The sequence below is a fragment of the Mycteria americana genome, chromosome Z, assembly GCF_035582795.1.
Source record: "Mycteria americana isolate JAX WOST 10 ecotype Jacksonville Zoo and Gardens chromosome Z, USCA_MyAme_1.0, whole genome shotgun sequence".
NCBI lineage: Eukaryota > Metazoa > Chordata > Aves > Ciconiiformes > Ciconiidae > Mycteria > Mycteria americana.
Window position 1 is genome coordinate 13,792,993 of NC_134396.1, and position 17,241 is coordinate 13,810,233.

Genomic DNA, 17,241 nt, shown 5'->3' on the forward strand with positions numbered 1-17,241 from the left:
AAAACCTCCAGAGCTAGAATGAAATTACTTCTGATGTACACTATAATCCATGTCTCTATTATACAGTTTACCTATGTCATAGCTCCTACAGGTGATTTACTTTACGCAATGCATACCACGTACTTAGGAGTGGGTAGTACCCAGGACAGACTGCTGTTTTCACGCTGCCTCAGCCGCTGCAGCTGCCTTCTCCCGCCCTTCCCTCTCTGCCTGGGCAACATCCAGCTCCCAAACCTCGGGCAGATGTCCCCAGTGAGGCACCTTTGCTGCTCACACCCACGGTCCGTCTTCACCCTTTCGGTAGGGGAGGATATGCCAAAGCTTAAACCTGAGTACAACACTGTTTATACATTCTCCTACACTCTACGGAGCTGTATATTTGGGCCCAAGATAAGTATGGACTCTGCGTTAGATGATGGGGTTACGGAAAAAGTGCCAAGACAGACGTTTAAAAGATCTTCTTGGACAATAAAAACCAGTGCTGGGGACACATGCAGAAGGTGTGGTGCTTTTGTGGTGTTTCACTGTCATTCCCTCACGATGACCTCGATACCGCCGTCAAAAACGAGTGCCACCACCCAGAAGCAATGACACCGTGCCCACGCGGGGCTGCCGCCACCGCACAGCAGCACGGCCCAGCGCCTGCCTGCTGCTGTTTGTCAGATGCCGGCGAAAATCCAAGTGAGGGAAGAGAAAGCAGGGACAATGGGAGATGAAGAAGAGGCGGAGAAAACATGGCGCGTGTAGGCACTGTTACTATGCGACAGTAAGGACACGAACCAGCGTCGCCGTGCCAAAGGGCGCTCGGCCTCGCTCAGCCCCAGGGCCGGCTGTGGGGACCGAGGCATGGTGGGCACCGCGGGCACCCCCTCAGCGCCGGACCACGGCCGCCGCGGCCCGCTGGGCTGCCGGGCGCTGCGCGGCGGGCCCGGCCCGGCTCCGAGGCGCGGGCCGCGGAGGGGCGGCGCGGGGCGGGTGGTGCGGGCGCCCCCTGCCGGCGGGGCGGAGCGGGGCCAGCCCGGCTGCGGGTGCAGGGACAAAGGGACGAGGATGGCAGCGCAGCGCGGACGCTCCCCGGCCGACCGCGCTGCAGGCGCGGTGCAGCGCCACGCCACGGCGGGGGAGCGGTGTTTGTCCGCCCCGCTCCGCCGAGCGACTCCCCGCAGCCCACGCGAGAGCCGCTGCTTGCAGTGCCCGCCACCGCTCTCGCTTCCCCGGCCCGGCGCTGCTCCTCCGCGGCTGCCCGGCCCTCGGGCTGGACCGGTGGGCCCGCGGAGGGCAGTGCATCCGCCGAGCCGGCGGGGCCCGGCTCCGCTGGCTCCGTCCCTGCTTTCCGCCTCGGCGCGGGCAAACCACGCCGCGACTCCCGCCAGCGCGCCCCGAGCTGCCTAGCCCTCCCCGGCCCCACCGCCTCTCGGCGGCCCCGAGAGGAGTTTGCAAAGCGCCGCGCTCGCCCCGCCGCCGCCCGGGCTGCACCGCCTCCGCCCGCGCCGTCCTCCGCGGCGGCGGGCCCCCGGGCGCAGAGCATCCCGGGAGCTGTAGTCCTCCCTCCCCGCCCTGCCGGCGGCGGGCGCGGGGGAGCGGGGCGGGGGGACTACAGCTCCCGGGAGCGCGCGGGAGGGAGGGGCGGTGCCGGGGGAGGAGCGGGGACAGCTCCGGTGCTGATCGCGACGCGGGTTTGTCAGCAGAGCCCGGGCGGGCGGCGGCGGCGGTGTTGGCGTGCGCGAGCGAGCGGTGAGCGGCAGCGGAGCGAGCGGCGGGCCGCGCCCGGCGATGAGGCACGAAGCGCCCATGCAGGTCCGTCCCCGGGCCGGAGCGGCGGCGGCGGGCGCAGTGCGGCCGGGAGCCGGGCGCTGGCAGGAGGAGGCAGGAGCCCCTCCGCCCTGCAGCGGCATGGCGAGGCCGCCGCGCCGGGCTCTCCCGCTGGTGGCCGGGGGCTGTGAGCAGGGAGGGGGTGAGGACGCCCCTTGTGTGAGGGGGCCCGGGGAGTGTGTGAGGGGCCGGGATGTGTGTGAGGGGGGCCGGGGTGCGTGAGGGGCCTCGGGGTGTGTGAGGGGGCCCGGGGTGTGTGAGGGGGCCCGGGGAGTGTGTGAGGGGCCGGGATGTGTGTGAGGGGGGCCGGGGTGCGTGAGGGGCCTCGGGGTGTGTGAGGGGGCCCGGGGTGTGTGTGAGGGGGGTCGGGATGCGTGAGGGGCCCAGGGTGCATGCGATGGGGCCTGGGGGGTCGTGTCCCTGTGAGAGGGTGATCTCAGTGGCGGGGGGCGACCGCAGCCCGTCGTGGCACAGGAGTGCCGTGGGCCCCCCCCGTGCCCTGCACAGCGCGGGTCCCCGGGCCGAGGGGCAGCCAGAGTGGGGGGCTGGAGGGACGGCCCTGCGGTGGCCACCACCCCACCACCGTGGCCACACGTGGTTTTTGGGTCTCATTTGGGCAAACCGAACAGTCTTTTACAGATACTGCCCTATGAGCGTTGGTCGCAGCTCCCCTGGGAGTGAATGGATGTAAGTTGTTAGGTGATGAGATGTAATGAGGTCCTACCTGGATGCGCAGGAAGCTGGCATGACATCTCCACCTGTTTGTTCAAGGAGCAGTTATCCATCCCCACCAGGGAGAGATGGCTCATGGCTAGAAATGGGGGTAGCAAAGAGGTGGTCGCTTTTCAGTAGTTTTTATATATGGAGACATATACTGCCCCTTAGCACTGGAGAAACAGATGCTATAGTTTCTCCTATACAAGGTACATTATGCAGAGTTTTTAGCAGTTTCTGTGTTGTTGATTCAAAACAGTCTATGCTGGTGAGCTGTACTTCAGTTTAATTAGCACTTATTTTATAATCTCATGCAGGAGCTCCAGAGGCCCCAGACTAAACACTCAAACACATGACTGTGTTTTTGATAGATCGGTCATGTTAACAGTGGATTGGTAACAATCAATCCCGCTGATTTTATACAATGTAAAGAGCACTTTTGCAGTCTGCTGTTTTTTAAGTTATGAAGTGCAGCTCTGTTAGCTAATGTTTTTCATGCTGGATATCTACTCTGGCAGTAATAGAATTTCAGCCTGAAGGGAAGATCTGCATCTGCTTCAATATGCATGCTCGGAAAGAAGTCTGAAATCTTAAGTTACAGTGATATGGAGTTGGGTTTGCTTGACTTTGGACAGAGACTGATAATCTCATAAATCTTTTGCAGAGCAATTGCTCGGATGTCACATGCTGAAACCTTTCAACCAAAGAGGTGCACTAGAAATAAGCCATTCTTCAGTAAGAATGTCTTTCAGTTTTCTGATTGGAAAACAAAAGTAATTAGGACGCTGTTTAAAATGCCTAGTTCTGCATGCTACATGCGTGTGTTGGAAATGTTTGTGTGGCATTTGCCATTTATTTACACATGCTTATTGAGATACTGAAGCCATGTTTAGTATGTATTGGCTTTGGAGAGCATTTCATTCAAAGCAAATTTCGCTAGTAAAGGATGACAACTGCAGATTGGTCACTATTGCATTTGACATTTTGACAGGTATTGAATTCACTGATGTTGTTAAATAGTTGTGGAAACAAAATGGTAGTATGACATTAAAATAAAATCTAAAGAAAGGAGAATCCAGATATAAAAAAAAATACATACCTGACACATATCAGAGAACAGCTTCTTGGGTTTTTTATATGATTGTCAGTACAAATGGAATTATTGTTAAACATAATTTAATAAAAGTCAGCAGAAATCACAGACTTAGTATAAAAAGAGACAGCAGAGAGCTATAAAAAAAACCTACAAATTCCACTTTTTCAAGGCTGGTGAGATGGTCAAACAGTGTCTATTTTTAAGCATATCTCATCCAAAATTATAATCACAAGCATCTGGATTTTTCCAAGATGTGAAAATGCAGTCTGGCAGATGAGGCTTGATTTTCACTTGTAGTTTCTGCATGATTTTTTTTCATTCTTCTACTTACACTATACCCAGCATACTCAAATATTATTCTTATTAAAGATTCCAGTAAAACAATATTCTATTGTGGGTTCTTCTTCTTAAGAGTCCTTTCGTTTTCCAACATTAGGCCAGTATGGTTGGTCCTTGTTCAAATGTGTTTTGACTGTCAGACTGGCTGAACTAATTGCTTGATTTATATCTTTTAGCTACCTGAAACAAATGTAGTTGCTTCTTTGCACACAACAAATTTATGGAATAATCCGTTACAGAGTTACCATCTCTGAATTGTAGAGCAACAGGAAGAGTCATCAAGTGTATGTCTTTTTGATCATGACAAAAACAAGGCAGAGGAGAGTGTAAGCATTTTTTTCCATTTCCATCAAGCAATAATTAAAAAGAAAACTAAAAAGTTAAAATATTTTAGCAGGATGAGAAAAAGGGCCTGTGCAATAGCACTGTCTTTCTATATTTATGAATTCTTTGTTTCAGTTTCAAGCTCATGCCATTTTTCTGTAGACCAGAAGGGCCAACAGTTACCAGAAAGGCAGCCCAAACAGTCTTTCCAGAGAAGGAGTTACCTAATGTAAAAGTTTGCTATTGTCATCTGCTGGATATAATTGGATCTGAGTCAGACTTTATGACTACTTTTCATTTTTCTAGCCATGTTTTCAAAGAACAGTTATAAATCTTAGTAGTGCTTACGGCCATGGAGAGGGCTTTGGTTTAGAAGTCAAAAGCAATGAACTCTCTTTTCTGTGAAACATAGAAGTCTGTATGGTTTCTGCATGTTCTTTTAAGAATTGGTCTGAATTAGTTGAAATGTCTGTGTATCTCTCAGTAGTTTCCCCTAAGGCTTTCGTGGTACTTTCAAAAGTGAAAATTCAATGGAAAATTCTCAGTGATTCGTACAGTGATTCACTCGCTTCAAGTTTCACTCCTTATCTGATTGTAGCATGCAAATTTTCCACATACTTGCACTTTGCAAAAATAAAAAAGCAGGAAAGTAGTTTGATAACCTGGTCTTAGTGTTTGTCAGAGCATATGGGCATTAATGGTGGCAGTTTGTAGGAAATGCTAGATCTCTAGAGACCCTTTCTTTCACTTGCCAGGGCATCAGAGCGTTTCAAAGGTGACTGAGGCCATAGAGGTGAGGGAAAACTAGGAAGTGGGAAATAATCTGTGAATAATCTGCTTTGTCAAGGAAATAAATGAGAACATTTTCATCTTAGCTTTTCATATCCTGTTGTCACTGGCAATGGTTATGCCCAGACAAAATAGGTTTATAACAGACACATCCAAACACAATAGAGAAGGGCAATAGAAAGCAAAAAGGCTGCTTCCAGGTATTTAAGAGGTTATTATAAAATTATGATGAAAAAAAAACAAATCAAAGCTATTAGACATAGGAGTTAGCATGCCAATTCATCTCCAATCATTCTGCAAAATTATTAGGTATATCAGTCTTGGTTCAAATTAGAAGCACTGGAGTAGAAGAGCCTGCCAAGCTGCTGCGTCTACCAAACAAGTTACATACACCTTTTTGTTAACTGATCAAGCTGCATCTGGAGTCAGTAGTCCTCTTTCTGTCACTACTCCTTTTTGGAAGTGTAGTGTGGAAGCTCGTTCCCTTGCTGGTTAGATACTCTAATCTCCAGCTCAGAGGTGCTCAGGGCTAGTTTATACTGCCTTCTTGATGTCCAGTGTCTGCTCTAGTATACATAAGTCTAAATAGTTCTCATTCCCTATGTTCACTCCAGATTACTAACTAGAGAAACGAGCTCATGTTTTGCTTACTCTTTTTATTTTTTAGATTTATCTCATAAAATAAGCTCTTCATTCTTCTGGTCTTCCTAATAACCTTTTTCTGTACTTTCCAGTTTGAACTCAGCTTTCATAAACATGCTTGACCAGAATTGTTACTAACAGCATCTCACCAGTGCCTTAGAGAGTGGCATTAGTGTTTCACTTTGTCTCTTGGCCTGATGCAGCTGCTCTGGCAATTAAGAAGCTGCACAGTCTTTGCTAGTCTCATGACCCTGAGTGCTGCACTAAATAGGGCAAATGGCAGAGGGCTGTAGCTGTCTCGTCTTCATTCTCTTTCCTACCCCCTAGTAAATCCAAATTTATTTCTACTGGAGTACCTGGCCTAACACAGCTTGTATTTTTTCTTTTCAGAGCTGCACTATTCTAGTGGCTTCTTGACACCCTGTGTTAGGCTAACTCACTTAGGACTTTATCTCTGGTTTTGCCACTATTTGGAGAAAGGGATTTTGCCATACTACCTAGAGTGCGAATTGGAAATATGTTTCTTAAGCTACCCTTTTCATGGAGAAGGTAAACTTAGGTTAAAGAAAAAGGAAGGATGATGCCCTAGCTCACCACAAGTAGATTCACCAGAATCCATGTGCTAGAGCCTTGCCAGAACCGTTCTTTATTGCACCTTGTGTTCTGGTGTCCTGGGCAGCTGCCAGCACTGTGGCCACATTCATGCTACGTCTGCTGATATGAAGCAAGTAGAGCTTCTTTAAAAGGTTTTAGGCTCTCACCCCTCTGTATGTCACCAATATTCCCCAACTTGGCGTTTCAGTGTGCCGCTTATAATACAATTTTGCATTTCTTACTACACCTTTGAGACTGGGTTATGTTATGCTTACACATATTCATGAATCTAACCTCATAATACCTTGAAGCAGATAAGCTTCTTCTGATGCTGCCAAGTACATTGGTTCACAAGCTGTGCTCTGCAGATGGCTGGCAATCCGTAAATTCCAAATAAGTGTCTGGTGCATTGTCCACTGAACTCTGTTAAGTCTTATTAATTGGTCAGTTAAAAATTAGGGTTTGTGAGAATTGGCTGTGGTCTGGATCTGTGGATACTGATATATTTGCTGAGAGCACACCAAAAGTAAGAGAGGTTAAGCAGCTTGCCCAAGATATAGAAAACGAAAGTCATAGGATACCTCTGAGAGAGTTAGGAATAAAATGCAATGTCTAGATTATTGGTCTGGTATTTCACCCAGAAAATCATTCATTTCTTCATGACTGGGTTGTATTGTCATAATGTTCTTATATATAAGGATCTGGGTAACATTTTGACATTTGATGTGCACATTAAAGACATGCACTTGCGGTGCATCCTACATACAGTCTGGTGAGTTACAAACATTGAATTTTCCCATTGTATTTCATTGTTTCAATATCCATTGATTGTGTTTGACTACTTATATTTTACAAAAAGCAAAAAGGTCACCTCACAAAAAGCTGCATGTGCAGGGAGCTCTGTCTTTTTCCTAAAATAATGACTAAAGACAGTTTCTTTTTAGAAAACAAAGGAAATGTATATATTTCTACACTGTATATAGAAAAGGAGTGTTGTTTTTTGAAACAACTGTAAATTAGCTAATCAGTGTCTATCTAGCCTTACTTTAGATAGAAAAAAGGCATTTTCCCTGGGCTTACTATCGATCTTTTCCTTTGAAACATGCCTGTTATAGTTTTTAAAAGAAAACAATGTGTTTGTGAAAGGCACAAAGGAATGAACCTCAGTATTTTCAATCACATCTTTTCTTGCCTTTTGCATCATATTTTCCAGGGGCAATTCATCCTCCATTAGGCATCCAGAGTGGGGTGCATATATAAGTGCAAACTGAAGTGATGTGCAGGCCAGGGAAGTCATGGCATGCTGCTCTGCCTAAGTGAGGAAGCTGTTCAAATTAATTCTGTCAAAGAATGAGGTTCTCTAAGGCCATAAAGAGTAACATAGCCAAGTGTTTTGTTATTATCATGAAGGTGGCAGGTAAACACAAACTTTTTCAGACACTTGTTCTCAACCCTGCCCTGTTTTAACCTGTTCTTTTGGGATCAAGGAAACAGCTGAACACGAGACTTGAAAAGTACCTGCGTCTGATACAGAAAATTCTGCTTAATGATTAAACTTGCCTATGCCCATAAATAATCCACATTTAAGGTATAAGCAGGGAAGCATACAAAGCCATCCTTTTTTGCCCTTGGACCATATTCAAGCTGGGGATGTACGTTCTCCCAGTTTTGATAAGGAACAGGCACGTGAGACCTCCTGACTATAGGTGTTCTGATTGTTGTCTTGACCTTAGATTTCCCAGTGGACTCTCAAATCTGTCCTGAGTCTGAGGTGGCCTGAGACTACCTTTGGTGCTAACATCCTGATAGGGTGCTAACATCTGAATAGGGACTCACTCTACAAAAAAGCAAGTATGCAATATGATAATGAAAATAGCCTTGTGCATTCTGTCTTCAATTTTACTAAATAATGACAAAATCTTACTGAAGAGAAAACTCAATGTGTTTTGCTGAAAGTGATGCTTGTTTAATATATCCATTTAATCATTTGAGAAGAGAACTTTGTCAAAATAAAGGTAAGAGTTTTGCTTTCTTGGAAACAGAGTATCATAGCATTAGTGAGGTTGGCATGTTTATTTGGTTCTTGTCCATGTATGTAGTATTTAATTACAGGTCTGAACATGGCATTCCTGGTGATTATTTCCAGCATTGTTTCCAAAGGAGGAACATAACATCAGCACTGGCTTCTTCACATTGCTTTGCCAAATGCCTCCATAGTAGGGACAAGTCCTGTTAGGAGCCAACTGACATATTAACACATCGGGAAGTGGGCTACAGTGCATCCCATACTTACTTGAAGTCAGCAGCTTGCATTTAAGAAAGAGAAGCACTGCAGGCATATTCACAAAGTTCAAGAGGACCAAGCATCTGGGTTTCCCTTACAGTCAGCAGAAAAGCAGAGACTCCTCTAGAGTATCATTTAGAGCAGGAGCCTGATGTAGCTGATGTGAATTGTACTCTGAAGAATCTGTCTCTATGCTACTACAGAATGAGTGAGTTTGGGAAGTAATGGCAAAGTCTTAGCACCCATATTGAGTTTGATGTTTCTTCAGACTAGTGCAGGCAGTACTACTTTTCTAAAACTCATTTGGGTTTTGGACACGAGAAAGGATCACTATTGGTAGTCTAGGGAGACTGGTTCTCTAGGCTAAAGTAAGTCTTTCCAAAGAGTTTGAATTATTATCAATACCTCACTAATCATCTCATGATTCCCCAGGTGGGAGGTGGAGAAATTAGTCCTTTCCCATGCCTTTCCTATGCCTTCTGCATCCTGTAATAGGCAGACATACTCCTACCCCTGAAATAAAAGCTGGCTGCAATTCTGTGTTCAACTTGCCCATAATTCTGCCTATGGTACTGCAAGTAATGAGTCCATAAGTTCAAAGCACAGTGAAGGTGTTGGGTTTTATTTTTTTATTATTTTCTAAGAACTTTTAAGGAAATTATTGCATGGGTAATGCACGAAACCACATTAATTTAGAGGAGCACTGAAATTTCTCTGTGGGGAAAGTCTGTGTTTAAAACCATCCGCAGGAAGCACGTTCTTACTCAGGAAGGCTACATAATATACAAGATTTAGCAAAACTATTGTTAGAATCCAGGTCTCCTGATTCCTTTGCTGACTGAATCATACTGTTTCTGAAGTGTTAGGCATTAAAGTACATGGGGATGAATTGTAAGGCACTATGTGGCAGCAAATTGACTGAGGGCAGCAAATGAAATTAAAGCTAAAACCGCTTTTTGTAAACCTTAAGTGAGTTGAAGAAGCTACATGGAAGGCTTCCTAGGAGATAAGAAAGAAAATTATTCTTCTTCTTGCTAGAAGTGGTAACTACTGGTTTCAGCTGCTGTGTTACAGAGAGGAGCCAGAAGGGCAGCAGAACAGGCTGCTGGGGAAAGTGTACAGGTTACACACTGGCATCCCCAAGCACTGCACAGTCTTTTGTCTGCTGGACTTCATTGACTTGTTGCGAACTTTATACAACATCAGCATACTCTTTACTACTTTATAGCCAGTTATGATTAGACTTGTATAAACAGCATTTGATTTTCTTTTTCTCATGTTCTAAGCAAAATATCCCCAAATAGTTTTACAATAAGGGAGAGTAGTGAAAGTGGACAGGATTTGTTTCTGTCTTTTGCTATAGAAATCAGAAAGATGAAAGATTAATGATGTGTATGCTTGGTAATAGGTTTTTGTTCTAAAACTTCTTTGTTGCATACCTGTGAAAGAAGTGCATAAATATTAAGGCCCATGCAAACACTCAGGGTGCAAGCACATAGGTACCCAAGACTACATTTAATCACGAACTTTAGTCACTACCAAATAAAAGGGTAATTCCAAAATCAAACATTCCCTAGTGCATTATTTATGAAATATAAATCTTACACTGAATTTTCTCTCAAAAGCTTGCTACTTCCGTTGTCTCCTTCAGGAGTTTTTGTCCCCACTTCTATATGCCAGAGAAGCTGGCATACTGTTATTTGTACTATAAGACAGCAGAATTAGCTCAGAAAATTTATGCAGTAATTGAAATTCTGCTGAGAAGGTGGGTTAGCCCTCACCCTGGTTCCAGCTGTCCTCTCTGATTGCCCAAATGCACTCTAAGATGTCTAACTTAGAAAGCTTTGATGTGAGGTGCTTTTCCATAAACCTTTATGTTAGGATATGATATCTGTCTTTCTGTCTGAAATCAGTGTGCAAAAGAGTTGCCCTTAGTATTGCTAAACTCCAAGAATTTAAAATCCTACCAGGCTCCCAAAATACTTGAGTTTTTTTCTTAAAAAGCATATGAGGTAAAACACTACCCAGTTCTAAGTTCTTTATTTTTGCCACCTGTTTTTTGGGAGTCTCAGGTAGAACTTTGGTCAGGTTTTCAAGTTATCCTCTGCAACTCTCCTGAAAGCCCAAAGTGTACTTTTTATAAATGGAACCAGAATCACAGAATCACAGAATCATATAGGTTGGAAAAGACCTTTAAGATCATCGAGTCCAACCATAAACCTAACACTGCCAAAACCACCACTACACCATGTCTCTAAGCACCTCATCCAAACGTCCTTTAAATACCTCCAGGGATGGTGACGCAACCACTTCCCTGGGCAGCCTGGTCCAATGCTTGATAACCCTCTCGGTGAAGAAAAATTTCCTAATATCCAGTCTAAACCTCCCCTGGCGCAACTTGAGGCCATTTCCTCTTGTCCTATCACTTGTTACCTGGGAGAAGAGACCGACCCCCACCTCTCTACAACCTCCTTTCAGGTAGTTGTAGAGAGCGATGAGGTCTCCCCTCAGCCTCCTTTTCTCCAGGCTAAACAGTCCCAGCTCCCTCAGCTGCTCCTCATAAGACTTCTGCTCCAGACCCTTCACCAGCTTCGTTGCCCTTCTCTGCACACGCTCCAGTACCTCAATATCCCTCTTGTAGTGGGGGGCCCAAAACTGAACACGGAACCCATGATATTTGAAGTCCCTAGAGCAAAATAAGCTTGCTACTTAGCATTATTCATTAATCTCTGCTTATTCAGGTGTTTTATATGGATTAGAAACTGTATTTTATGGACTCAAATTTGAAAACATTGACAACTGCGACTTGTGATGATGTTGCATTAATGTTGCAAATTCCAAAACTACAGAATAGACTAGCACCAGAAAAAATCGAGACCTTATTTCAGAGGTATATACTCAACTCACTATTTAATGGTATCATTAACTGAAAATTGGTAAAGGCAAAATGCTTTGTATGAAGTTATAGGCATTACAAAAGACAGCAGCATATTTAACATAAAATAAATGGTTCAAGAATTTTATCAGATGTAAAACATTAAGCTTTTGCTTGGGAATATACCTCCTATGTCACAACGCAGCATTGATCTCTTATTTCCTTCTTGTACATGTGAAGTATCTTTGTCTATATTTTCACCATCTATTTCATTCATCACATTTTCTGAAGGTAGATCTTTTTAATGATATATTCAAGAACTGTCCTGGATTTTTAGAGTTATTAATTTTTTTTTATACCAGTCACCAGTGATGTTTACATCCTCTTTTGCAACTGGAATTACTACCATGGATACAAGAATCATAAAAAAGTATTAAACCTCTGTGAACTTCTTCTTGAGTTAATTCATATCTGGTATCAAAAACTCCAATAAAATCTAAATGTTTCCAGTTTTATATGATACAAGAGACAATAAACTATTTCTTTTTATTTTGAATTACAGATGGCATCTGCTCAAGATTCCAGATATGGCCAGAAAGATACATCTGACCAGAACTTTGATTACATGTTCAAACTGCTCATTATCGGCAACAGCAGTGTTGGGAAAACCTCCTTTTTGTTCCGATATGCTGATGATTCCTTTACGTCTGCATTTGTAAGCACGGTTGGGATCGATTTCAAAGTAAAAACGGTTTTCAAAAATGAAAAAAGAATTAAGCTACAGATTTGGGTAAGCCAAAAATAATAATTCTATGAAATAAGCAAGCTGTAGCAGTTTGATAGATAGTTTTAAGCTACTGTAGGTTTGCACTGAAAGTCATAACCTATATATATATATATATATATATAACCTATATATATATATATATATATATATATATATATATGGCATAGTAATGAAAACGCAGTTAATTATTTCCTGCATCATTTTTCTGTCTGGAATAATAGAGTGTAGACAGTATTTTTAAGGTATTGAAGTCCAGCAGAGTATATATTCTGAATTAAATTCCATTAAGAAATAACATAGGTTGATGCATATTGATATCTGTGCGGTGTGGTATAAAAAACAGTGCAATATATAGGAAATTGAAAGTGATACATGTTATTAAAAAGTACCTTGAAATACCAGTTAGGATCTGGTTTCCTCCCACAAAAATTATAAATTCATGTAGGATCTGTGAGAGTGGATACATAACAGAAGGCATAATTTTTTGCTTTGCTAGTTATGTTTGTCATCTTGATCACCTGAAACATCTTCCTCCTTCTGCTGAGGAAGAAAACATGTGGAAAGAGAGAGTGTAACAGCTGTGTTGCCCAAGTGTACAAAAACCCTTGTCCCTTGCCTACACCTTAGAGATGGTAGAAAGATGCTAAATGTACAAAACTGTGATGCCAGGGAATAGATGTTCTTTTCTGCAAACTTTCCTCAGAAAGAAAGGATAGCTAAAACTTATTTATGCAGGACCGCCGCTGATGCTTACATCTTCTAATTCTTGGGTCATAGCATGATACTCACTTAAAGGAAAGGGGGCGATAGCAGAACATTTAACGATGTGGGACCTGGAGTTAAAGCCTCAGGTCTTTGCCATCTTCCTTGGGTAATTGAAGATTTTGAGCAATGTTTCCTTTGTGAGATATTTGTAACAGCCTTATTAACTAAGATTTTCTGGTTTTGTGCATGAATACAAGTAATCTAAAAATTCATTTAATGATGGGCAGCCATTAAATTTCAGGAAACCTCAGATCAAATACGACCAGTTCATCTAACATGTTTTGAACAGCAGATAAATTGAGTATCTTTTTAATAAGGCACAAAGGTGAATTTCCCAGAGTTTCCTAGGCTATATCTTGTTCATGCCTTTTTAGGTAGGCTTCAGCCCTTGATATCTCAAATCATTTGCTGCTCTGTGCCCTCTAGGAACTGGAACACAGTCTCTTTGCCTTTCAACTTCTCTACCTTTTTAAGCTTAGATTCTTGCTATTATCATGAATATAACACTGCTACATACTAGGTAACTGTATGTCATGTGCACACTTTCACTGCAATAACTTGCTAGTTTCACTGTAGTACTTTAATGTTGGAGATCACATGGTAATTCACATTGACATTACCTTATTATTTTTTTATAATGGAGCAATAAAATTGTGTTCACATTATAGTCTTTACACAGTTCTTCTTTTAATCACCAAGTATCCTCTACAACGGATTTTATTGTTCATGTCTCTCCTAGCAAAAACAGCAATGTTAATTTACAATGTTGTATTAATGTGATTAGTTTGACACCAGTATATTTCTCATAATGCCTCTCCACAGCAGACTACAAATATGTGCTTGGCTCAAAGCAGTCCATTAATCTAAATGTGTTCAGGGCTATGCATGGCATAGAGAGGATGTAGCAGCTGTATTCTTGCCACCTGGAATAAATTTCCAATTCTAGCAAAATGGACATTTTATTGTTCTTTACATGGCTGTAACATGCAGAGTCCAAATGGACTCTGACAGCCCTTGCCTGAAAAAACTTGCAATCGAAATGAGTGAAAGAAAGAGTGAAAGAAGAGCTCCATGTCCCTTAGGGAAGAGGGAACAGAGGCTCAGACCATGGAAGAGACCTTCCTAAAGTCATCTGCCAGGACGTAGGGTTAGAGACAGGACTTCAGATCTTACTTTCATGCTAAAGCTTTTTACCCCAGCCAGTACTGCATCTTGGTTTGTTTTTTTTTTCCCATTAAAATTTTAATGTCAGTTCTTAAAAGGACTTGTCATTGCCAAATTTACTCAAATTACAACAGCTCACTATTGCTGTTTGCACTTTTTAGATGGAGTATTCTGCATCGGAGCATTGTGTTGCATTTATGCTTGCTAGTAAATCAGTTGACTGTTGCACCTCTGGGACCTTAAATAAAATCAGTTAAGTATTTCAGAAAGCTATTCTAGTGCACGAAATCTGAAATAGAGCACTGTTACCCCATCTAGTAAGCTGTATCAACAGCCATATTGTTCTTAATATGGAGAATCTGTGTATGTAACATCTGTTTATATTATATTATACTTTATTACTTTTCTTTGATTATGCAAATGTCTTTCTAAAATGAATAGTAGTCCTGCAATATCCACTTCCATTTCAAACTGCATTTATGAAAGGCCATTTATATTAGATAAAATATAGAATTGAATGAATCATAGTGAGGGTGATTTGATGTTAACTCTGGGTAGAAACACACATGAGGTTATAACACTTCCTTCAAAATCACTGGCAAAGTATTTCGTGACATGATGTGATAAATGATATTCAGCATATATGAAATAAAACATTCTGAAAAATCTCACAGGTTTGAATAGTCAGAAGAAACTGGAAGTGCAACTTTGAAATGTGTTCTGAATGACAAGATCAGAACCGAATTACTTTGCCATGTACTGCAGTGAAGAAGTACATAGAATGCTGCTGCTCTGCTGTCCTTGCCTGGCAGTAAGATGCAGAAATGTGTAAATAGTAATGTATTAGGTCACTAAAATTCCCTAGCTAGAGACACAGTTAATCCAACATGTGTCCTGTTACAATTTTGTACATATTCTTCTTGGGTAGACATTTGAATTTCATGTTTAATAGCCCTTTCAGCATGATGCTTTGTGTTCAACTTGAAGCATGTTGGAGCTCGAAACACTGATTTCCTCAGAATAAGATTCTCATATGCTTACTAGTGAAGGGTGCAAGTTTGTTTGAAAGTCAGCATGGGCACTCAAGGAAGCAGAGTCATTGTTTCTTAATAAAATTCACTGTGTGATTATCACAGATGAACTAGCAAGGATTAACAGGTTGAAGTAGGTACTGTCTTACATACTGGGATGCCCTGCAGGTCTTTTGTTTGTCTGAGGTTTTTTCTTGCTTTGAAGCAACGGTGTCTTATTCTTGGATTCAAAGGACGTGAATTGAATTGTCATCTTTCATTGTTCAAGTCAGGGAGGATGGGGCTCTCCCTCGTACTTACCTTTTTATCTTTTTAATATGGTCAGAAAGAGCCTGCTGGGAGCACTGTAACGTTTGCTTTTTTTCCTTCTGAGTCAAACACCTTCTTTCCACAATATTTCTCACTGGAACTGAGAGAGGTTCAGAGTTCAAGTGCTATATTCAGTAGTGATAGCACATTACCTTGTCATAGCACCACCACATTACGAAGACAGCATATTAACAGATTTTTTACGTTTTAAAGGAGAGAAATCCATTAAAAAAGGGATTTTACCTAAAAGGTATTGATTTCTCAACAGAAATCACAAGAAATTTTGGAGAGGAATTGTGTCTGTATGTGGCATATACGTGCACAGGATAAAAGTCCATCAGAGGGCTTTAGGATGTTTTACAGTGTCAAATAATAAACAGCAATACATTTTTCCTCCATTTGGTTTGAGCTAGTAGTATTAAAGGGATGGGCCTGGAAGGCTATAAGATTCTTTCATTTTCAAACTGCTAGATTTCAAATTAAATTGAATTTAAAAAATGGCTTGTCAATACTAATTCTGACAAAAATACACACTGAAGAAAATTATTAAAAGCTCAAAGAGGTGCAAATCAGAAAATAAAATTAAGTTTAACCTCATAAAACTATCACTGTATTCACTGTATAAATCATTACATTCAGTATACCCTGTAGCTGCGATGCCATAAAGTTTTGCATTACTTTTGTAAAGTCTGTCAATGGTTTAATAGAAATAATAGACTGCAAGAAGTGATGGAGAAAATATAGGCTAATTTGGACACTAGAATTTGTTAGCTAACATTTGTCAAAATAAATCATTAGAATAGGGGAAAAAAAGGAAAAATAAAGTGCAGATATTGATTCCTAGAAAACAGATTAAGTTTTACAAAGACAGGTCAACATATTTATTTAACTGACAGTGTATCCATACCACATCTTTGGCTCATACTTAAAATTTACTTGATCAGAACCCTCAGTGATTTCTAACTGATTTCAGTACAAATTTTGCTTGAGGAATAAAGCATCAAGTTTTGCCTCTCTGATCTGTTTATTACACAAAAATGTTCTAACTGCATTCAACAGCAATATTGGTGTAGTTTCTATCTGATTGCAGCACTTTGGTGCAAGTATCAAACACTGCCTTTTGCTACTTAGATGGTTTTTCCCTGGCACTAGCCATAGACTTCATGGACTAGGTACAATGATCACGCACAAATAAAGGATATCCTCCTAGAGAAGACAGTGTAAGAGCTGCTTGTGTCAGCATATCCTTCCTAGAACTGTGTGTAACAGTTTCATTTGATACCCAAAATGTTGCTGTCTTCACATCAACTGTTTTCTATAAATTGTCATAGGGCTTAGGGAATAAGTGACGACTGGGTTTTATAAGCTGAGTGAGGAAATCCAGTGTTGTCATTCAATAATTAAAACTATAGTAGCTGTTAAAAAAAACCCAATAAATGTTAGGCACCTGATTTTTTGCTCTACAAGTTCCCTAACAGTGCTTTAGCAGTAGAAAGGGGTTCAGTTAAAATGAGAATAATTTTGTGTGTATGTGTGTTAGAAGGATCTGTGGGAGTACCAGTATGAATGAAAATTGCCTTGATATTGGAGTCTTTAAGGGGTAGCTTACAGTAACTTACAAGTGTGGAGGCAGTGCAATATTGCAGAAATATCCTGTAACAGTCACTAAGGCTATAGCATCAGTGCAAGAATCACGAAATACACTGGTTCAGAAGA

The 17,241-nt window shown here is 42.1% G+C and overlaps 1 protein-coding gene across 1 annotated transcript in view; it reads left to right on the forward strand.

Annotated features, from left to right (window-relative positions):
- Positions 1–1,718: 1,718 nt before the first annotated feature.
- RAB3C (RAB3C, member RAS oncogene family) overlaps positions 1,719–17,241 on the forward strand; it is a 131,949-nt gene continuing 116,426 nt past the window's right edge. The window contains exons 1-2 of the mRNA XM_075526920.1: positions 1,719–1,797; positions 12,032–12,259. Of these exons, the coding sequence (XP_075383035.1) occupies positions 1,774–1,797; positions 12,032–12,259 (252 nt within the window). The 5' untranslated portion in view covers positions 1,719–1,773. The remainder of the gene's footprint in view (positions 1,798–12,031; positions 12,260–17,241) is intronic.